The sequence below is a fragment of the Euprymna scolopes genome, chromosome 44 (assembly GCF_053919585.1).
Source record: "Euprymna scolopes isolate OS-2025 chromosome 44, ASM5391958v1, whole genome shotgun sequence".
NCBI classification, from domain to species: Eukaryota; Metazoa; Mollusca; class Cephalopoda; order Sepiida; family Sepiolidae; genus Euprymna; species Euprymna scolopes.
Window position 1 is genome coordinate 18,380,584 of NC_136525.1, and position 26,368 is coordinate 18,406,951.

Genomic DNA, 26,368 nt, shown 5'->3' on the forward strand with positions numbered 1-26,368 from the left:
CAACTGAATCGGCGCTCATTCTCTTAGCATTACCTTAGAATGTCTTCACTTAAGTGTCACAAATGAGGGCCACATTTTCCTTGTATATAAGAGCCAGGTATGTCCAAGGATGGAATACTGTTGCCACATCTGGGCAGGAGCTGCTAGAAAGGACTTGGCCTGCCTTGATACAGTTCAAAATAGACTTCGTAGCCTCGTAGGAGATGTCCTTTTCTCTTCCTTGCAACCTCTATCTCACAGAAGAGATGTTGCGAGTTTGTCTCTGATGTATCGTTATTTTCATAAAGTGTTCGACTGAGCTCCAATCTATGGTCCCCCCTCGCCAAACTTTCACAAGAAACACTCGTCTAGCTGTAAACACTATCAATAATTCCCCCCACTCTTTATCTGTGCCTAAACCTAAACGTAGATTCCATGAACAAAGCTTCTTTCTTAGAACTGCACGCCTGTGGAATTGTCTTCCGTTTTCCTGCTTTCCGGCTGACTACAATATGGTTGTGTTCAAGTCTAATGTAAATAAGTTCTTGATGAGCCGTTCCATATATGTTATCAAATTTACCAAATTTTCATTACTAATGATTACTATATTGTCCAATTTCTACTGTACACTCTTTAACCCTTATCCTTGAGTGGCCTCTTGGCCTTGATAATGTGGTGATGCCTATGTAAAAAAAAAAAAAGAAAAAAAAAGCTATATACAGTATGGAAGTGCCACCGAGTCAAACCAATCTTTGAAAGTGATGTGGTCGAACCATACAGATTTGAAACGATTATAGCGAACTTTGTTTGGCCCACCTTCAGTCTATGTTTACCAGAGAAGTTTGTTTTGTACATAACGTACAATGGCAGTGTTTGTCCTGTTACTGTTCCTTGTAGAATTTTTTTGTACGGTGCATAATTTTTTCTGGATAACGAACACCCTTTTTGAAGAGTTGGGTTCAGTTGTTACTGTTTCTGCTAGTATAAGGCTTGTAGAATTCTTTGTACTGTTCATAATTCTTTCTGGATACTGAACACCCTTCTTGAAGAGTTGAATTGTAGCATCTCCCTCCTTGTACGGGTCAATAGGATCTTGGTATAAAACACAGAAATTATCATTGTATAAGCACTACTGCAATTTTTAACAGACAAATAAAAGTTAAAAGATTAAATAACTTAATTAAAATTTTTTTGTTTTATTACATTTTCACCCCAAACAAAGCACATTGCCACTTTGGTGTAGGAGGCTACTATCAGGGGCAACAACTACTGGGGTACTATGTAGGGATTTGGGCAGCAAGATGTTGGTTCACGTTGCACTTGAACTTCTGCACGTCAGTACAGTTCGGGAAGCAGTGACCTGGAATGGAATTCCAAAGTCTAGCGGTTCTGAGGAAGAAACTACTAGAGTAGAAAGATCTTTTACCTCTAGGGATCTCTACAGTGTGGGGGTGGGATTTTGCAGCTTGTCGGGTCTGTCGAGGGTGTTCACGTCATGGGGGCATAAGTGCTTGCAGTTCATCAGAGCATTCAACATTAAAATATTTGTAGAACAGGCAGAGGGATGCAACGTTTCATCGATGGGACAGAGGCTGAAGCTTAGATGCCAGTTTAGGGCCTATCAGATTTGCGACTCTCTTTTGAACCTTGTCAAGGAGTGAGAAACTAGTAGCCGATGCACCAGCCCAAATATGACAGCAATACTCCATACTCTCATAATAATAATAATATCCAATTTTAAATTTTATGCAGAACTGGGGTGGCTAAATTCATCCCACACATCTTCGCACATTGTGGGGTGACTTTGGCCATTCCCAAATCTCACCAATAGTGTGTTTTATCATATTAATTAACTTATTTTCATAGTGTTTATCCTTCTTACTGCTTAATATAACCAAATCTTAACAGAATGAAAAATATTCTTTGTACTCACAGAAGTTTGAAGATATAAATTTCATCAGAGAAAATCATGCAGTCAATCGGCCATTTTAAATTGAAGATATCTCTGCAGTAAATATTTGCTGCTGTACCACAATGTGTTTGTAAAATTGTGAAATCGTATAGGACCTACAAGTTATGTTTAAAAATGCAGAGGTCATATATTATTTACGCATTATTATCTTTATTTTTCTTTTTCTTAATTGTTCAAAGTCACCCCGGGTGGCCAGAGTCACCCCAAATTATCGTACCCCTCAACACCATCTTAAGCGTCACTGTTTAAGACTAAACTAAACAAACAGAAACACAATTTACCATATACCGGATAAAGGTGAGTGCAATTTGCATGCTTAATAATTAAACACCCGAAAATGATTGACTAAAGTAATCCATGGGTCTGGCACGCTAGTAATTGGAATGTTGATATATACCTACATGAAATATGATTGAGATTGTCGGACTTTGACGAGTGGTCCTAGACGTTGTATCAAAGTTTACAGTTACCCAAAGGTTCTGAGTTCAATCCTGAATGAAAGCAGTGAAAAAGTAACATTCAAAACAGAGAATCAGCAACTATGTCCCAAAGCCTAGCTGGAGTCCGAACACGGTACCCCCGTAATAATAATAAAGGGTTGGGTTTGAGACTCCTAACAAACGGTTCCCCAGTTCAATACAAAACACCTGACAAAGGCCGGAGGGCAAAACGGCCGAAACGTTATGACAATAACAACCAAGATGAGGAAGTCAGTCCGACAATCTCAATCAATGAAAACACCTCATCTCAAAAATACAGACAATTACTACATGAAATATTATCATAAATCAGTGGTATATCAGAATACCAACCACATAACCCCAAACGATAATTAAGTACTCTAACTAGAGAACTCTAGGAATGGAATATCCACAAATATAGATAAATATAAACTATTATGCATCTGTTTGCATGTGTATGGTCTGAAGACCCTATCCCTAAAACGAAGCATATAAACGTATCAAATATATACATATTCTAGTAGTGGGGAAAGGATAAACAACACGAATGAAAGAATGCCAACCATCGAAATTAAGTTAATATATAGATATAAAAATATTTGCCACAATAATTACACCAAACACTGCTGTAGAAGAAAAAATATAACTACCGGTATACCACCTTTATTTAAATCATATAAATAAGCCCGTATACCTGTTCAACTAACTGTTAATTGACCATATGGACATATATCTTATGAACAAATAAATAAATAATTTGAAAATTAGAAACAAATAGACAGATAAAAAGTGATGAATAGAGTTTAAAAAATGATAATAACTAAAATAAAACGAATAAATAAATAAAACTTGTCAATAGGAAAATGAAGTCGCCACCAGAAAAGAAAAGACAACCATAAAAACCTAAGATAGGGAAGTTACACCCACATTTGGGTTTATCAGTTGATCACATCCAAACTTGGAATTCAAAACCCAAGTCTCTTACATGCGAGGCAAACTTGAGCAACTGTGCCACACACAAGAAATGAACAAAGATCAAGCAAACGGCAGCGAAATCCAAGTATGGAATGTACCTACTTCGACATCCAACCATTGAGAACCCAAGCTGATATCTCACAAGTAGGGTATTTACTTTTTAAACTTTTTTGTGTGGCGCGGTTGCTCAAGTGGTAGGGTGCTCACTTTGCATGCAAGAGATTCGGGTTTCAAATCCTGAGTTCATGTGTGTTTGGCTGATGAGCCCAAATGAGAGCGAAACTTGAGTCTTGGACTTCCGGTTTGTCAGCTTGTGTGGGTCGCGACGTTGTTCGACTGTGGAAAGAATTATATCATCTCTCACATTCTGAAAATTCTAATATAAAAAGAGAGAAAGAGGGGGCGTGAAAGAGAGAGAGAGAGAGAGAGAGAGAGAGAGAGAGAGACTGACAAAGAAAGATTGAATGTTAATAGAGAGTAAGAGAACAGTAAGAGATGGAGGGGGATATAATAAAAAAAGAGAAACAGTCAAGGCAGAAGAGAGTCAAGGAGAGATATAGAGAGAAAGAAACTTATATGAAAAAGAGAATATGAACGTAGAAAGGGAAAATTGACTTTGAAGCGGGTAAAGATTAAGTAAGTACGGCACAATCACGTTGAAACACAGGTCACCAAAGTTAAGCAACGTTGAAACCAGATCACCAAAGTTAATCACGTTGAAACACAGATCACCAAAGTTAAGCAACGTTGAAACCAGATCACCAAAGTTAATCACGTTGAAACCAGATCACCAAAGTTAAGCAACGTTGAAACCAGATCACCAAAGTTAAGCAACGTTGAAACCAGATCACCAAAGTTAATCACGTTGAAACACAGATCACCAAAGTTAATCACGTTGAAACCAGATCATCAAAGTTAATCACGTTGAAACCAAATCACCAAAGTTAAGCAACGTTGAAACCAGATCACCAAAGTTAATCACGTTGAAACCAGATCACCAAAGTTAAGTAACGTTGAGTCTGGCCAGTACCAGATGGGTGACCATTTGGGAAGGTTAGGCGCTGTATGTACCTTCTGGGAAGGTTGGGCGTAGGGCCAGCACCCTCACCCCATAAAAAGAACTCGCTACAAAAGCATCTACAAAAGTTGTAGATGGCCTATGCCCCTTCTAGGGGCTCAAAAGGCTATGGATGGATGGAAGTCTTTCTCTCTTCCCTTTTTCTGCTCTCTCCCTCTCACAGCTCATTTTTTACTGAGAGAGGGAAAGAATAGAGAAAGAGAGATAGATTGAAAGAGAGAGAGAGAGAGAGAGTGAAAAAGGGAGAGAGAGATATAACGGAACAATTAAATCAGAAGAGAGAAAGAGAGTAAATGTTAATAAAGAGAAAGAGGCTGAGAAAGTAAGAGTCGAACGATGTAGAGACGGAAAGAGAGAGAGAGAGAGAGAGAGAGAGAGAGAGAGTAAGAGAGAATTATGAGAAAGATATATATATATATATATATATATATATATATATATATATATATATATATATATATATAGAGAGAGAGAGAGAGAGAGAGAGAGAGAGAGAGAGAGAGAGGGCGGGGAGAGAGAATTATGAGAAAGAAAGAGAGAGGAGGAGGAGAGAGAGATGGGAGAAACAACCAAACATGTACATCAAATAGAAAAACCTTATTTAAATGATTTCAATATTTTGCCATAAAACCAGCAATAAATTAACTTTTTTTTTTGAGCGTGGAGAGGGGGGGGTCTTCCTGCCATTTTCTTCATAAAAAAGCAAATAAATAAAAGAAAAACCACAAAAACTTGAAAAAAAACCCCAAAAAATCCAAAATAAAAAACAAAACAAATACAAACAACAACGACAACAAAAATAAAAACAACAAAAAAATTAAAACAACAGAAGATAACAAACAAAAAAACAAAAACAAAACAAAAGACGGTTAATTGTTTTTGAGTGAATTGTAATTAATATTAATGAGATTGTTAATCAAATTAAGTGCACATCGCCGGAGCGGAATTAACACTTGCTTGATTCAGTTGAAAAGCGGACCGAACCGCCATGCGAGGGGATGGAAATGTGTGGCAAGGACGGTCGTCTTCCCAATGTCTTTGATTTCTTCTCTGTGGCAGGTGTTATCAGGAATCGCAATTTCATCAGAGCCGACCGAATTCGTTTATGAAAAAAGGAATTATGTCACACAGAAGGAATTTAAATTTTTGCACATAAAAAAGAAAGACAAAAAACAAACTTTATACATGTAAATATATACAGTGCTGCATGCATAGTCGTAATATGTGCTGACGACAGGCCTGCTCTAGGAAAAATATTTAGCTACGATAAGAGAAACAACCAAAGAAACGGCTAAATTAAAATAATACAGCGATACCTCGGTTGTCGAATGTTTCGGTGGTCGAACAACTCGGTGTTCGAACCAAAAGTTGAAGATTTTCTTGTCTCGGTAATCGAATGAAATTTCGGAGTTCGAACCACCGGCTTCGCTTCGAATGTAAACAAGCAGCAGTGTTCTTCAATGGAACGTTGTAATTCATACTGGCCCTGATACTTTTAAAGTGTAGTGTGACAACCCAACCCTACTCAAACTTTGCGTCGAGCGTTATATTTAGAACAGCGTCATCGCAACCCCTTCGATAGTCTAGACGGTATCTGAGTTATTATTATTTTTAGCGCATCAGTGTAGCATTAGAACCACGCAATTTGATTGATCGACTCTTTTTTTTTTTTTGCGTGGGATGACAAAGGAACTTGAGGTGTCTATAAAAAACAACAACAATAACAAAAAAAAAAAAACGAATTTTGGGACGACAGTAATTAATTGCGCAAAAAACAAAAAACAAAAAAAAACTTTGTTGTTCAAATAATCGGTTTAGCGCCGTGTAAAGATTTCAGAAACAAAGAGGAAATAGACATTCTTTTACCATTGGGTAAAAAGAAAAAAAGAGAAATAAAAGCAGTAAAGCGAGTGCAAATCGGAAAACGGTGCGAACAACGATCGAATTTAAAAAGGAACTAATAGAGAAATTTGAAATAGAAATATGTATGTCAGCGCTTGCAAAGGAATATGAAATGACACTGTGATTAAATGCATAAAATCCTCAAAGTTTACGGATAAAAAGGGACTTTTAAATCACTTTATTCTATTTCAGTTAATTTAAAGAGGAAATATCGTTTCAGTTGTCGAACAAATTATGATCGAGTACCGAGGTACCACTGTATTTGGATACAAGATTCTATGCTGTGATTTTGATTCACTTGAGATTTTCCAAAAATAGTGTTCCTATATGTTTTTGAATATTTGAGATGAGGATTGATTCTTCGGACTACTGTTCTCATCTTGAGTGTTATTTGCACAACGTTTCGGTTGATGTAACCTCTGACGTTTGTCAGCTGTACACTGTTGAATTCGTGAATTTTCCTGTTAAACTCGGGCATCTGAGAAGAAAGACCACTCAATGAATGGGCTGATCTTTAAAATCTTGGCTATGACATTTCATGCCATACAAATCTAAGATATTCAAATATTTAAATGGGTATTTATACACGTATATTATAGTACGGCATAATCACGTTGACACACCGGTTCCCGTCAGATCATTGAAGTTAAGCAACGTTGAGTCTGGCTAGTACCAGATGGGTGACCATTTGGGAATCCACACCCAAACACACATATAACAGTGAACTGCACGTAAGATACGTAAGCGCATACACACACCCGTATATGTAAGAACATTGATATAAGAACACACAGACCCGTAAAAGTAAAAGCAATCGTAACAAAAAAACGAAGTAGAAGTAAACAAATAGTAAAATGAATAAATAATAAATAGAAGGACGCAAAAGCCTTCATTTAACACATATATATATATATATATATATATATATATATATATATATATATATATATATATACATACATTATATGTACATATATATACATGCATTATATGTACATATATACATACATACATTATATGTACATATATATATACATACATTATATGTACATATATATATACATGCATTATATGTACATACATATATATACATACATTATATGTACATACATATATATATACATACATTATATGTACATACATATATATATACACACATTATATGTACATACATATATATATACATACATTATATGTACATACATATATATACATACATTATATGTACATACATATATATATACATACATTATATGTACATACATATATATATACATACATTATATGTACATACATATATATATACATACATTATATGTACATACATATATATATACATGCATTATATGTACATACATATATATATACACACATTATATGTACATACATATATATATACACACATTATATGTACATACATATATATATACACACATTATATGTACATACATATATATATACACACATTATATGTACATACATATATATATATACACACATTATATGTACATACATATATATATACATGCATTATATGTACATACATATATATATACACACATTATATGTACATACATATATATATACACACATTATATGTACATACATATATATATACACACATTATATGTACATACATATATATACACACACATTATATGTACATACAGATATATATACACACATTATATGTACATACATATATATACACACATTATATGTACATACATATTTATATACACACATTATATGTACATACATATATATACACATACATTATATGTACATAAATATGTATATATACACACATTATATGTACATACATATATATATATATACATACATTATATGTACATACATATATATACACACACATTATATGTACATACATATATATACACACATTATATGTACATACATATATATACACATATTATATGTACATACATATATATATACACACACACATTATATGTACATACATATATATACACACACATTATATGTACATACATATATATATACACACATTATATGTACATACATATATATACACACACATTATATGTGCATACATATATATACACACATTATATGTACATACATATATATACACACACATTATATGTACATACATATATATACACACACATTATTTGTACATATATATATACATTATATGTACATACATATATATACACACACACATTATATGTAGATACATATATATACACACACACATTATATGTAGATACATATATATACACACATTAGTAGTTTCTGGTAGGGCCTCTCGATGCCATACTAGTGGGTAATTGTTACAGCTCTACCTTATCATATGCCACAAAACAAAACCAAAACAAAAAATTTCTTGTCTTTTTCCTCTCTTATTTTCCCTCTCTGTCCTGCTCCAACCAAGTCTACCGACCTGCTCCACAAACCCCAAAACCTCAACAATCATGACGAATCTCCAAAAAAGAAACACGAATAAACCTAGAACCCCATCCTCCAACGTAGACCCCTACTACCAGGTCTCCTTCTCCAACATCAGGGGTCTACGTTCCAACCTTCCAGAGGTTGAAACACAATTACAGGAGACGAAACTGGACATATTCTTTCTAAGTGAAACTGGAATAGGGCCAACCACTTCTCTAGATGAATTCATAATTAAAGGATACTCCAACTTAACATCTAAATCTGACTCCCAAGATCGCCATGGGCATGGAATATGTGCCTACATCAAAGATGGCTTTCCATGTGGTAGGGATATCTCCAGAGAAGACCCTAATTTACCTTATATGTGCTTCTGGGTTGCACTAGCTTACACCACTGCATTTATATTTGCCCTCTATCGCCCCCACAACAGTGGGGTTACTATCCTTAAGAGCATCTCTGAGAAAATTGACCACATCCTGTCTGCTCATCCTTTGGCTAACATTCACATTTGCGGTGACTTCGATGTCCATAATGTGGAATGGCTGACCCACTCAAATAAAACCGATGATGAGGGGAGGTTTTGTCATGATTTTGCCATTGCCTATGACCTCACTCAGATTGTTCACGAACCCACCCGTGGCCCGATACCCCCGGTCAATATGCAAGCCTTCTAGACCTTTTCCTCACAACATCCCCTGAGCTGTGTTCATGTTCCGTTCTATCTCCTCTGGGATCCTCTGACCACTCTGTTGTAACAGTTAAGATAAAAATGAAATGTAATAAGTCTTCAGACGTACCTCTCCACCGTACTCTATATCGATACTCTATGACTGACTGAGACAGCTTCCATACATTCATATCTGACCTACTTCTGTATTCCATGTTTAAAAAGGATGTGTCCTCTATAGTATCAGACCTGACCGAATGGTTAATTGTAGGCATAGATCGATTCATACCATCCAAAAATTTCCAACAAAAACCTAACAGCCAGCCATGGTTCTCCCCTGAATGTGCTGCTGCCATCACGCACAGAAATCACATTTTCCATAGCTACCAATGTAATAGATGTACTGAGACTAAAGCTGCTTTCAGGACTGCCAACAACCACTGTAAAAGAGTAATAAAATATGCAAGAGAGCTATATGCTCAGTCTGTTAAATCCAAAGTAGCTGAGCAGCGGTTTGGTTTCCACCAGTTCTGGCAAATAGCAAACAGGATCTTGAACAGAAGCATGCATTCTATCCCAACTATCATCAATGGACCTGAGGTCATCTCGTCAGCATCAGACAAGGCCAGACTATTTGCCAAGAACTTTGCAGCTAATTCTACCCTATGCGACAATGACCATCAACACCCTGCATTTCCTCCTATAACAGACAACACGCTATGCAACATACAAATATCTGTGCGAGAGGTCGCCAAGCTAATCAAGAACCTTGATTTCAGTAAAGCAACTGGCCCTGATGGCATTCCAGTTATAGTGCTGAAAAAGCTCCAACCGGAACTTGCCCCCATACTTACGAAACTGTTTAAGCATTGCCTTAAGGAGAAGTGCTTTCCAACACCCTGGAAAACCTCATCAGTATGCCCGGTATTTAAGATTTCAGGTGAAAAGTCATCTCCTTCTCAGTACAGACCAATAAGTCTCCTCTGTGTCATGAGTAAGTTGTTGGAATCCATATTAAATAAAGAAGTAGTCAACCACCTCAACAGAAACAACCTTCTTAGTGACATACAATATGGTTTCCGCTCTGCAAGATCTACAGCAGATGTGCTAACAGTAATATCACATAGGATTAGTGAATCTCTTGAAAAAGGTTTCCTTTCTAAGGCAATTGCTCTTGACATATCAAAGGCCTTCGATAAGGTATGGCATAAGGGCCTACTTCACAAGATTTCCAGCTACGGTATTACTGGAAATGTTTTCTCAATCATTAAATCATTTCTCTCTGATAGGCTCATAAGAGTAGTGGTTGATGGGCAGAAATCAGAGGCCCACAGTATTAATGCTGGAGTCCCCCAGGGGTCCATCCTGGGCCCAACTCTCTTCCTGACCTACATCAATGATCTCCCTAAACACATACTTAAATCATTCGTTGACATCTATGCTGATGACACGACCATCTATGGCAACACATCAAAGGCCGTAAATGACAAAGTTCTCTCTAATTCTCTCTCCTCTGATCTTGAGCACATGGTACAATGGGGGAAGAGGTGACTGGTCACTTTTAATTCATCCAAAACCAAGCTTCTATCTTTACATCATAAATGCTCTGATCCTCATCTGGCATCAATCGAAATGGATGGCTCTCGTCTTGGGGAGGCTGCATGTTTTGACAAGTTTCTGGGTTTGACCTTTACTCCTGATCTGAAATGGAACACATACATCTAATCTGTTGCCAGGGACGCTGGGAAAATGGTGGGATCCTTCTACTGCTCCAGAAGATATCTCACTACTGATGCAATTCTCTATCTGTATAAAAACCAAGTACGTCCACGGATGGAGTACTGCTGCCACATCTGGGCAGGAGCTGCTAAAAACAGTCTATCCTGCCTTGACAGAGTACAAAATAGACTTTGTGGCTTAGTGGGGGGGATGCCTTTTTTTCTTCCCCGCAACACCTCTCCCACAGAAGAGACGTTGCGAGCCTGTCTTTGTTTTATCGTTATTTCTATGGCAGGTGCTCGTCTGAGCTCCAATCCCTCGTCCTCCCCTCGCCAATCTTTCACAAGAAACACCTGTCTGGCTGAAACTACTGTCAATAATTTTCCCCACTCTCTATCTGTGCCTTAATCCAAACGTAGATTCCATGAGCAAAGCTTCTTTCTTAGAACTGCACGCCAGTGGAACTCTCTGCCGCTTGCCTGTTTCCTACCTGACTACAACTTGGACGTCTTCAAGTCCAACATAAACAAACTCCTGACAAACCTCCCCCTTAAGTAAGACACTCTATCAAAACCCCCAATACTAATGATTACTACAATACTATCTCATTGATTTCCGTACATGCAATAACTCTTATCTCTGAGTGGCCTTCGAGCCTTGATAAGTGGTGACCCCATGCAAAAAAAAAAAAATACACACATTATATGTACATACATATATATGTATATACACACACACATAATATATGTACATAGATATATATACACACACACACATTATATGTACATACATATATATACACATACACATTATATGTACAAACATATATATGCACACACACACATTATATGTACATACATATATATGCACACACACACATTATATGTACATACATATACATATACACACATTATATGTACATACATATACATATACACACATTATATGTACATACATATACATATAAACACATTATATGTACATCCATATATATACACACACACATTATATGTACATGCATATATATACACACACACATTATATGTACATACATATATATACACACATTATATGTACATACATATATATACACACACATTATATATACATACAGATATATACACACATTATAAATAGATACATATATATACACACACATTATATGTATATACATATATATACACACATTATATGTACATACAGATATATACACACACATTATATGTATATACATAAATATACACACACATTATATGTACATACATATATATACACACACATTATATGTACATACATATATATACACACATTATATGTACATACATATATACACGGACATTATATGTACATACATATATACACGGACATTATATGTACATACATATATATATATACACATTATATATACATATATATATACACACATTATATGTACATACATATACATACACGCACACATATTATATGTACATACATATATATACACACACATTATATGTAGATGCATATATATACACACATCACATGTACATACATATATATACACACACATTATATGTAGATGCATATATATATACACACATATGTACATACATATATACACACTCACTCATTATATGTACATACATATAAATACACACACATTATATATACATACATATATATATACACACATTATATGTACATACATATATACACACACATTACATTTACATACTTATATATATACATACACATTATATGTACATACATATATACACACATTATATGTAAATGCATATATATACACACATACATTATAGGTACACTTTAACTTTAGTATTTAATAAAAACAGATATCATAAAACTCGAACCGCGAGAATTAGCTCCTGCCTGTGATTGTAGTGAGGTTTGGCTGCTACTGGTTATTTTAAGATGAAATTTTAAATAATATTTTTTTGGGATTCTTCAGATTACTGTTCTCATCTTGATGGATATTTTTTACAACTTTTCAGCCGATGTAACCTTTAACCTTTTTCAAGTGTATCTTGTCAAACTTGAGAATCTTTCTGTCAAACTCGGGAATCTGCATGGCGTTTCAAATGGAACCCTTCATTTAACCCATGATTGGGTAGAATTTTTTTTCAAGTAATTCGCAATTGTATTTTGAGTGCTATCTGCACTAAGGATTGAGCCTTAAACCTCCAGAAGAGTGTAACTTAAAACTGAATTTCATCAAGTACTTTATCCACTACACCATGTGTCTTTGCGGACAGTTCTAGTATGATTGAAGAGAAAGATGTTGAAAAGGTAAGAGAAGAAGAAGAAAAAAGAAGAAAACAAGGTGTAGAAAACGAAGACAAAGAAAAAGAAGACAAAGAAAAAGAAGAGAAAGAAGCAGAACAAAATACATTAATTTTTAGAACGTTAAGTCCGAGTGGCAAGCCACATCTTGGACTTAAGGTTAGTCATAGAGTTACTCATTTTTCTACTATCTTTTCAGCATGAAATTATCTAAAAAAAAGCGACAACAAATTAGCAGCCATTCTTTTCTTTTTAGTATGTTTCGATAAGTCAAGTTAAAAAAAAACGAACAAACAAAACAAATTCAGAGATAATAAAAAGTATGCCAGTCGGTAGAAAAGTAAAATTTAGTGTTTTTGGAATAAGTTATCATTATTTGTGTGTTGTTTACAATTTCTCACCTTGTTTGCATTTTTACTTAGTTTTTATTTCAGAACATATAATTGCAATTTATAACCAACAATGTCAGCCAAAGGTTGAATGAAAATTCGTCACTGCCACCGCCATCATCATCATCATCATCATCATCATCATCATCATCATCATCGTCATCGTCGTCACCAGCGTCACCACTACAACCACCACCACCACCATCATCATTACTAGCGTCACCACTACCACCATTATCATCATCATCATCGTTACCAGCACCATCATCGTCGTCGTCATCATCATCATCATCATCATCGTTACCAGCATCATCATCGTCGCTATCATCATCGTCGCTATCATCATCGTCGCTATCATCATCGTCGTCATCATCATCATCATCATCGTCATCATCATCGTAACCAGCGTCACCACTACAACCACCACCGTCGTCGTCATCATCATCACCACCACCACCACCATTACCACCACCATCATCATCATCATCATCATCATCATCATCATCATCATCATCATCATCGTCGTCATCATCGTCGTCATCATCATCATCATCATCATCATCGTTACCAGAAAGACCACCACAACCACCACCACCACCACCACATCATCATCGTCATAGTCACCGTTACGACCACCATCATCATCATCACCATCATCATCGTTAACAGCACCACAACCATCATCACCATCATCATCATCATCATCATCATCGTTACCAGAGCCACCACCACCACCACCACATCATCATCGTCATCGTCATCGTTACAACCACCATCATCATCATCACCATCATCATCGTTACCAGCACCACAACCGTCATCATCATCATCATCATCATCATCATCATCATCGTTACCACCACCACCACCACCATCATCATTATAATCGTCATCATCGTCACCAGCGTCACCACTATCATCATCATCATCATCATCATCATCATCATCATCATCATCATCACTATCATCCTTATCATCATCACTATCATCATCATCGTCGCCAGCGTCACCACTACAACCATCATCATCATCATCATCATCATCATCATCATCGTCACCAGTACCACCACCACCACCACCATCACCATTATCACCATGATCGTCACCAGCACTAGCACCACCAACAACATCATCATCATCATCATCATCATCATCATCATCACGTTATCAAACCATCACCACCATCATCATCATCATCATCGTCATCATCTTGTTCTGCATTTTCTTTTTTGTGTTTTCATACTTTCAAATCTTTTTGTTTTTATTTTGTTCTGCTTCTTTATCTTTTTTTCTTTCTTCTTTTTTCTTCTTTTTTTTTTCTTCTTCTTTCTTCTTCTTCTTCTTCTTCTTCTTCTTCTTCTTCTTCTTCTTCTTCTTCTTCTTCTTCTTCTTCTCTCATGTTAAACACGTGTTTAAAATTGGTAAACTATTCCAACAGTCTCTATGCTACACTTGAACTAAAAAATCAATACACTAAAAATCAATACACCGAACGAACCCTTCGTTTTTCTTTCTTTTTTTTTTCATGTTTTTTTTTTCTTTCTTATACGCAACTGACCTCCTTTATCGTAAACTTTAGACAAATAAAAAAATCAATGATTGTCGGAAATATAAAAATATTTTCCTCCCATTTCGCTCTACACAGAGTCGTTTCTTCGTGGTCTGAATGAAACAATAAAAAAAAATCTTAGAGGGTACGTCGGTCAGGAACTGGAAGTATATATGTGCCTGATATATAACGTGCCTAACATACGGTTCTTTGTTATTCTAGCGAAATTCGAAAATTGAAATATTGACTTTCAAGTGAAACCAATGGTACCGACTAAACTGTCATGTCACAGTAATGGACATATCCAAAAATTATGAAAACCGATAAAGTAGAAAATTGATTATTAATGAAAATAATTTTCGAAGACAATTGAGTTTCAAGAAAAAAAAAAAAAAAAAAAGAAACCGGGATGTTCAAATTGTAACTATAGGGAGGTAATTATTTCTTCTGAAAACTGAAAATCTTTGGTCAATTTTGTGAGAAAAATCCTTACATAGGTTTTTCCCCTGGCAGAATGGAAGAAAACCAAACAGAATTACAACAAAGTCACCTTTTAAACTTCAACGTAAATTTTATTAAAGCAACAAGATCCATATTGCAAACGATGCATCATCTTCAGCTATCTACCACTATGGGCTGGTAACATCCCCAAAGGGATAAAAGTCATCTTCCATCAAAGCTGGGTACAAAACTTCTGCTGACAAAGAACTGCGCAGATTAAAGAGTTGAGAGAAATCTTCCAAGATGGATACTGCAAGTTGGGGTGGCCTCAAGGAGTTCTCTGTAGATGCTGTCCAATGGCAGACAAGGCAGGTCAAACAGTAGACCTTAATTTCGTCTTGGACAGACATTATATTGTAATGTGCAGTCAGCACCAACCCTATTCAGAGTCTAACCGGCTTCCTCCGAAGGTAGAAGTTTCATGGGAGTATGAAATTCACAAGCGGTCCCCAGTCGCATGTATATCCCCGTTAGGGGAGATGACGACGTTAGGTTTTTGCACCTTTTTGCAGGGAAGTGTCGACGTCCTCCAACATACAGCACCTGGAATTCCCAAATTGGTCACCCATTTTAGTAATGACCAGGCTCAACGTTGCTTCGGTGATCTGACGGGGACCGGTGTGTCAACGTGATTATGCCGTATACATTGTAATGATGAAAGTCAATTGATTCACAGAGCACAACAGCGTGAAATAATGTAATAATTCGCCCAACATAAGGGCATTAAAACGTCTCAAAGTGACAAAGTGAGAATTCGATGTCCATTCCAGCCTGCGTCTTGTTGAACTCTGGCGATCTGAAAAGATAATTTGGCGCCAAGAACATCCTCAGCATTAGTAATAACATGCAATCTGATTGGTTCAAACAAATTCGTGGGCGAACAAACCGTCCAATAAAGAGCCTGTTTATTTCTGCAGAATTTCTTACAATTTAGCAAAACTTAATTTTCGCTAATTGTCTTTGAAAACTATTTTCATTAATAATTAATTTTCTAACTTATCGTTTTTCGTAATTTTTGGATATTTTCATTACTGCTACATGAAAATTCAGTAGATACCATTAGTTCCACTTGAAATTAAATCGCTACAATAACGAAGATGAAACTCACGTACTCGAGGACAGATTTATACATACACAAAAAGAATGACCCTTTAGAAACAGAAAATTAACTTTTTTTTTTTTCTTCTGCAAAATGTTTTTTCGAAGATAAAAAAACGCATAATTGTAGTTTTGATGGTTTATTGGAAAGGCCAAAAATTGACACTTGTGCACTTTAGGGTACCTCTGATAATTATTTGTTTCCAGTTTCGGAAAGGTTCTACAGAAAGGGAGACAATCCAGAATGTTAATGATTTTCAGCGAAACGTTTTACATTACATAAATACAATGGAAAACATTAATTACCGGAACATTTATTGGTATTTTTTTAAAACTTTTTTTTTAAAATTGCTGCTTGTCGAGTTTGATGGCGGTATTTACATCGATGAGGTACAAAAGCTTGAAGTTTGTTGAAGCACCAACCATTAAAACATTTGTAAAACAGGCAGAAGAATGCAACATTTCGTCAGTGGGCCAGTTCAGGACCTATCAGTTTGGTGACTCTCTTTTGAACCCTGTCCCAGGAGCAAAAGACAAGCAGCAGATGCACCAACCGAAATGTGACAACAGTACTCCATACATGGGCGAATGGTTGCCTCATAGAGGTACAGGATACTTTCAGGCATAAGTAGCTTTCTAGCACGGTAGAGAGAGCCCACCTTCTTTGCAGCAGCCTTAACAATGCTCTTGATGTATCTGTTCCAACTCATGTTTCCTGTGAACGTTAAGCCGAGGAGTTTGAAAGAAGTACTTTCAGGTAATGCATCTTTAGCCAAAGCTATTGGTGATAGAGAAGGTTTCTTGTAATTATTGAAGGAAACAAGTTTAGTCTTGGCAGCATTGAATATGGCCATTCATTTTTGTTCTAATTCCACTACAGATTGGAGGTCATCCTCAAGTGTTTCCGCCATTTCCTTAAATATGTATTCGTTTGGTTTCCCCTCGTACCTGGTGTCATCAGCAAATGTACCCATCTCAGAGACAATTTTATCAGGGAGGTCATTTATGAATATTAGGAATAATAAAGGTCCAAGGATCGACCCCTGTGGTACACCCACATTTATATCATATTGTTTAAATGTATGACCGTTGAGGACAACCTGGATTCTTCTCTTTTTTTAAGAAGAATTTAATTATGTTAAGTAATACCGTATGATCTGATTTTCCTGAGAAGACCATCGTGCCATACTCTGTCAAAAGCCTTATATCTAGAGCGACTTCCCTACCCTTTCCCGCTTTGTCCAGTGTATGTTGTATACTTTCTTTTCACGTGAACACTCATCTTTTAAAATGACATCCTTTAAAGATTTTCCAGTATGCTGAAAACGAATATCACGTTAGAATTTTGGACAGACAAGTAGTTTTCTGGATAATAAGGCCTTTATTATCTGATGTAATTCATTATGTTTTCACTGGTGACCATGTTATTTCCCAACTACTCCTGCGCAATGCTACCTCACTCATCTTTCCTCAGCTTATCACTGAAACTAGATTTCATAGAAAGAGAGCGCACAGTATGGCCATCTACACGTGCAGATATCACTATATGAAATACTATGGTATGAGCCAACTCAGTGTCAAACAGTAGTTGCCATGTCATCAAATTGTGTTTCTATTTCATTTATATATACAGGGTGTCTCAATAAAATGTATACACTCTTTAAATTATCTCAACTTGCTACATGAATATGCTATACCACGTTCCCAAGAGATGTTCAGGAATAAAGAATGACACTTCCAGCAGAATGGAACACTTCCCCACTATCATTATGACGTAAGAGCATATCTTGATAGTCACTTGCAAAACAGATAGTGAGGACGAAGAGGAAGTATCAAGTACTGTCCACGCTCACTGGATTTGAACCCCCTTGAATTTTTCTCTTTTTTGGGGGTGATGTGGTGAGCATGTTAAACACAGAATTCACACCACAAAACGAGCTTCAATGAATGAGTTGAAAGTAACCATTGAAAGAAGATGTGTCAACATACCAATTGAATTGATTAGGAACGTTTTTGATTCAATCAGTGAGTGTTGTATGTTCATGGACCACAATGGCCAATAATTTGAATACTTTCGATAAGTAACTGGTTTCTATATTTGTTCACAGTATTTTGATGTATGAAACTTTTCTTTCTTATAAAAAATGTTGGTTTTATGGTCATTTAAAAAGTGTACACATTTTATTGGAACACCCTGTCGAGTGTCCCAAAAGGACCTGACGAAATAGAAAAAGAATTGGTATCTTTTTTACTTGCTTTCCATCTCAACACTCACCCTTAAAATGACGACCGTTAAAAGTTTTCCGGTATGCTGAAAACGAATATCACATTAAAATTTGGGTAGACAAATAGTTTTCTTGATATTAGGACCTTTATTATCCAATCTGATTTATTATGTTCTCACTGGTGACCATGTTATTTCCCAATTGAACAAGTACTAATGTGCAAGCGTGTAACTCCCATCCCCCATGTTAAAAATGTCAAATGCCCCTAACATTTATCAAGAAATACATTGGAGAAAAGAGTTTTACTATGCAGAAAACTACATGTCTGCCCCAAATTTGAATGTGATATTTGATTTTACAAAAAAAAAAAAAACGAACTAATAAATAAATAAATAAATAAATAATAATAATAATAATAATAATAATAATAATAATAATAATAATAATAATATCAACACGAGCAGGCCAGACAAACTGTTACATGGAACCAAGAACATTAACATTAAAGTTGCCTATCTATAAGTTCTCTAAATTGAAATTCATTTGCAAATGATATCAAAAAGAGATGGAGAGTACTGGAAATCTGGGGAGACTTTCTGTCACTCAGCTTCCAGGGAACACCGCAAGTTGTTTTCAAGGAGAGATCGTTGATGACCTGTGTGAAAACTCCTTCTGAGACAATAATAATAATAATAATAATAATAATAATAATAATAATAATAATAATAATAAATAATAATAATAAATAATAATAATAATATTAAATAATAAATAATAATAATAATAAATAATAATAATAATAATAATAAATAATAATAAATAATAATTAATAATAATTAATAATAATAATAAATAATAATAGATAATAATGATAATCAATAATAATTATTAATAATAATAATAAATAATAATAATAAATAATAATGAATAATAATTAATTATAATAATAATAATAATAAATAATAAATAATAATAAATAATAATAATAATAATAAATAATAATAATAAATAATAATAATTAATAATAATAATAATAATAAATAATAATAATATTAGATAATAATAAATAATAATAATAATAAATAATAATAAATAATAATAATATTAAATAATAAATAATAATAATAATAAATAATAATAATAAATAATAATAATAATAAATAATAATAAATAATAATAATAAATAATAATAATAATAAATAATAATAATATTAAATAATAAATAATAATAATAATAAATAATAATAATATTAGATAATAATAAATAATAATAATAATAAATAATAATAATAATAATAAATAATAATAATATTAAATAATAAATAATAATAATAATAAATAATAATAATAATAAATAATAATAATATTAGATAATAATAAATAATAATAATAATAAATAATAATAAATAATAATAATATTAAATAATAAATAATAATAATAAATAATAATAATAAATAATAATAATAATAAATAATAATAAATAATAACAATAAATAATAATAAATAATAATAATATTAAATAATAATAATAAATAATAATAATTAATAATAATAATAATATTAAATAATAATAAATAATAATAATAATAATAATAATAATAATATTAAATAATAAATAATAATAATATTAAATAATAATAATAATAATGATAAACTCTAGAAATTCTTCACTTATCACACTCTCTCGCTCTAATATCATTGAATAGAATATGCCTGGCGAATAACATTATGTAACAAAGCCGCCTAGCGTATTTATCAGCAGCAGCGGTATGACACTTATGCAAATGACCAAGCCAGTGCGGGATGTGACGTCACAAAGAGAAGAGAAAGAAAAAAGAAAAACACAGAAAAATTCACCATGTGGCGAGGATCGGAAAAAGTGCGTGCTGACATAAGATGAACATGCGGCCGGTGACAGTGTGAGACTTTTAAGCCTGTGTCGAGACGGCAGGGTTTTGTAAAGTACATGACAGACGAGATGAACTAAGAAACTTCTAAAACAAGATGCAATGTGTTGCTGTAAAAAAAAAAGTCAATATGCACGATGACACTTCTCTTTGTTTGGAAAGAAACGATAATAAATGCCTTTTGTTTAAACTGAAAAAAAAAATAAGACAAGTCGAATTTCTTTTTTTTTTTTTTCTTTGCGATTGCGTCTGCACGTAACGAGCATGTTACAATTAAACTGTGATGGAGCCGCAATATGGGAACTTAGGGAGTGCAAAGCCACTTCTTAGTTACTACTGCTCTCAGGTCCACTCTGGTCCAGAGTAGTAGATGTATCATAATCCTTTTGTCTACTTTGTCACAGCTGTCTAAATCATTTTTTTTTACATGGTAGTCACCACTTATCAAGGCCCAGAAGCCACTCGGGGATAAGGGTTATTGCGCGTACAGTAATCAATGGGACAATATCGTAGTAATCGTTAGTATTGGAGATTTGATAAAGTGTCTTACTTAAGGAGGCGGTTCATCAGGAATTTGTTTATGTTGGACTTGAAGACATCCAAGTTGTAGTCAGGTGGGAAACAGGCAAACGGAACAGAGTTCCACAGGCGTGCACTTCTAAGAAAGAAGCTTTGTTCATGGAATCTACGTTTTGATTTAGGCACAGATAAAGAGTGGGGAAAATTACTGACAGTGGTTTCAGCTAGACGGGTGTTTTTCATGAAGTATTGGCGAGGGGGGACCATTGGAGCTCAGACGAGCACCTGCCATGGAAATAACGATAAAACAAAGACAGGCTCGCAACGTCTCTTCTGTGGGAGAGAGGTTGCAGGAAAGAGAAAAGGGCATCCCCCCACTAAGCCACGAAGTCTATTTTGTACTCTGTCAAGGCAGGATAGGCTATTTTTAGCAGCTCTTCGCCAGATGTGGCAGCAGTATTCCATCCTTGGATGTACTTGGCTTTTATATAGATAGAGAATTGCATCAGCAGTGAAATATCTTCTGGAACGGTTGAAGGATCCTACCATTTTTCCAGCAACCTTGGCAACAGACTTGATGTACGTGTTCCATTTTCAGATCAGATCAATCCCAGAAGCTTGTCAAAATATGGAAGCTCTCCATTTGCTATATCCCAACATAACCGCTTCGGACTACTTGTATTGGTTGTTTACCTATTTAGCAGAAACTCTGTCCACCTTAATATTTAAAAATATCAGGTTGTTGCATAAGTTCCCGCCCTTTCCTAAAAAAAATTTTTGTTCTAAAACATGTTTTGATATTTGGCAAAGTGTTACATATTATTAGAAAGCACCCATTCTGTTCTATAAGATAATGGTTATCGTTTTTTTGCTCATACAATTTTTTTCTCGTTTTTCAGAACCGTCCAATGGAATGTCAGGTAGATAAAAAAAAAATCACATTTTCGACGCCTCCTTCTTTTCGCCTTTAATCGAGGTCAAAAAGCGAGTGAAGTAACCAAGGATATTTGTGCCGGAAATGGAGAAAGCGTTATAGCTGAGAGAACTGTTTGACCTCAATGACGCTCCCCGTTCGGGAAAACTAATCCAGATAGACGAAGACCAACTCAGAGTTCTTTTGAAAGAAGATGACCATCAGACATGTAGAGAATTGGGTGAAAAGGTGAAGTGTGACTTTGCAACAATTTCACGCTACCTTCAGTCAATAGGATTCACACAAAAAACTTGGAGCTTGGGTCCCACACGAACTTAATTTTGCTGTTAAAATTCTTTGATTTTCTTTAAAAAACAACAAAACAAACAAAACAACAAAAAAAAAAACCCAAAAAAAACGGGGGAAACTTACGCAATAACCTAATATTAGAAATTGTTTTCATAATTTTGTTATTTAAGTTGACTATTACAATATACGGTCTTCTTGCTTGGATGAGGTGAAAAACCAGTAAAATAATCCAACTCCGACGGTATATATATATATATATATATAAACAATATATATATATATATATTGTTTATATATATATATATATATATATAACAATATATATATAATTTATTACGGCGGCTAATACATTAATTGAATAAATATGCAACACACTCACGATTAGAGTTTAACGGTTAACAAACACATAAACATTACGACGCCATATTGAAAAGAAAAGTTCGTTAACTCTGCCTTTTTATAAGGGAGATAACTTAATAAATTATATGCATATTAATGCCAATATAAAGGGAGACAACTTAACATGAGGTTGTCTTTTTTTATTTCTATCTCTCAGAGCTTTACCAAAAAATGACTGGTTTTTGATGGTGATATTTTATCTGAATATTCAAAGCGCAGTTTTCTGTTGCCAAGCATATCATACCCAATCGACGCTGGGCCTTTGTGAAACAGGGAGAGAGCAATGGTGCTTTTGACAATCCTGGCCGTAGCATGAATGGTGGTGTGGACTGAAAGAAGACAATAAAATAAAATAAAATAAAATGGAAAATATCGTAAAAACGTAAGTATAGGGAGACTCAACATTGCCCGGGATTGAATGAAGATCATCGAATGTTCCTATATTGTTTTATTGTCATAGAAATCGGTGAAATCGTCCATTTTTCAATCAAATCGATTGATTACTTGCTCAAGCACCGTGGACCCAGAGCTTGACACATAAAATCAAAAGTAGGTTCTTTGATATGACAGGGGTGCGTTTGAAATGAATGTTCTTTGTTTAGAGCACAACTGAACCATGGCACTTCTCTTTTGCGTTTTAGGCTTTAATTGAAATCATTATATATCAAAAATAATTTTATAAAATCAACGGTAGATTCTCTACAGTGCAATGCGGGCTACAATGCATTGTGGACTAAATCACAGCAGGGAAGCATGTGAAGTTTTCTCTCAGTGCACTACAATGGGTCCCCGACTAGATCAGGCAATGATTTGATCAAACAATGGGTAATTTTACCCATTTCGATGACAATATAAATATTGGAAGTGTAGACCCTCATTCAATCCCGGGTATCTTCGGCTCTCTCTGATATATATATATATATATATATATATATATATATATATTTCCCCCAAACCTGTGACCTTGATGGAGGAGAGACAAAAACTTGCTATGGTTTTAAATGATCTGAAATAACAGCAAGAGGAGACGTGATTCCAAATATTTCTCATATGTTATACCTCCCCTCTTTTGGAAATAGGGTACGATTATGAATATCTCCAGCATCAAATAATCCTTATACACTATGAAATTTACTTTATGTATGAAAATTAAAGAGAGGAGATATAACATGAGAAATATTTGGAATCAAGTTTCCCCTTGCTGTTATTTCAGATCATGTGAAACCATGGCAGCAAGTTTTTGTCTCCCCTCCATCAAGGCCACAAGTTTGGGGGAAATAACAGATATTTTGAAATTCATATGCAAAACTAGGAAAACAAACGACTATGATTGAAACAGTGGTAAACGTGCAGTTTTTTTTTCCATCCCTGAAAAATCCTTTAAAATTACAACTATTAAAAATTTTCGGTGGCGCTGAAAAACGAAAATAACGTTTAAAATTCCAGGAAACGAGTAGTTTCCAAGACATGAAAAAATTATAGTTTTAAAAAGTGAGGGATCACTTTTCTATATTAATTTAACGTAAAATGGATACCCACTTTATAGCTATCCTTTTTAGGGAGAACGGGGGGGGTCGTCTATCTTAAAAAAAAAAACTTGTTTTCTGCAGGTTTCGGGTGTGCTGAAAACGAATATCGCATTTAACTTTTCCACAAATAAGTATTTTTCCGAGCATTAAGCAATGTAATTCTTTATGTTATAAGTGGTGGCTATTGTTGTACGCACAAGCGCACATATTTTTACTTAATACCCGGAAAATACTTATTTGCAGAAAATTTAAATGCGATATTCTTTTTCAGCACACCTATAGAACCTATAGAAAACAAGTATTTTTAAGGTAGGTTTTATGTTGGTTTACTAGACTATAATAAACACCACCTCTAAAAATATAACAGACGCCTCCAAAACAGGTGGCCATAAAGTGGGTGTTTATTTTATGTTAAATTAATATAGAAAAGTGTTCACCCACTTTCTGAAACTATAATTTCTTTATATCTTGGAAAATACTCGTTTCCTGAAATTTTAAACGTTATTTTTGTTTTCAGCACCCTCGAAAACCTATAGGAGTTGTAATTTTAAAGGACTTTTTGAGTGTGGAAAAATACTGCACCTTTACCGAAACATTTTATGGCTGTAAAAAGTGCCAAACATAGGCTTTGAATGATGGATGATCCCCTTAATGTGCGATGTCACATAGTCCACTACACAAGTCAGATCATTAGCTTTCCAAAGAGCCTTCATTTGGTAAATTCTGATTATTAGTCGCTGAGATTTCAAACTTATAAAATTGCCAAAAAAGGTAGTATATCTATCTATCTATCTATCTATCTATCTATCTATCTATCTATCTATCTATCTATCTATATAAATCCCTCTCTCTGTCTCTCTCTCTCTCTTTATATATATATGTATGATTGCAACGTCTTGTCAGACGAGTGCCACTCCCTCAGACACTTAAAGTCCATGAACCCAAAAATGACTCCCATCGCCGCAAGACCATTTTAATAGACAAATGCCTGAGGGTGCATCTATACACAGATGATGTTACAGAGTCTTAGGTTTATACGACAGCTAAGTCTCTCTCTGGGTTCAAAATGTTGAGATCCAGCAACAAGCAAGAGCAAGATATCCAGCAACAAGTTAAACTGCAGACCAACTTAATGCGGGTATTGGTCTCCCGCTTTATGGTTTTTTAAATCAGAGATTTGCTTCTCCTAGAAAGGTTGCCTTCACCACGGCTTACGGAAGCCCCCTCCACCCCAGCACACACATACATACACACAAACACACACGGAGCTAGTTAGCCGTTGACCCCGAAAAAGGGTTCATTCGTCCTTTGAAAGGTCTTGTTTTTAATCCTTCAGGGAGACTAGCTGCCCTCCTCACCAAACAAGCCTTGGGGGGGGGACCAGTTTAGTCGTCAGTGACCCGACCATGAGGCAGGTAGTACTGAGTTACATGGTACCAGTAGCATATGACATGACATGACGTATATATATAAAAGTCTGAGGAAGTTACAGACGGCCAAAAACCGGCCGGGTGGCTGAAACAATAATGTAACTTAACAAAAAGATACGGTAATAAA

At 34.8% G+C, this 26,368-nt stretch overlaps 1 protein-coding gene across 1 annotated transcript in view; it reads left to right on the forward strand.

Annotated features, from left to right (window-relative positions):
- Positions 1-22,992, forward strand: part of LOC145268720 (dual specificity protein phosphatase 12-like) — an 81,681-nt gene extending 58,689 nt beyond the window's left edge. The window contains exon 7 of the mRNA XM_080124271.1: positions 22,561-22,992. Within this exon, the coding sequence (XP_079980397.1) occupies positions 22,561-22,589 (29 nt within the window). The 3' untranslated portion in view covers positions 22,590-22,992. The remainder of the gene's footprint in view (positions 1-22,560) is intronic.
- Positions 22,993-26,368: the final 3,376 nt, after the last annotated feature.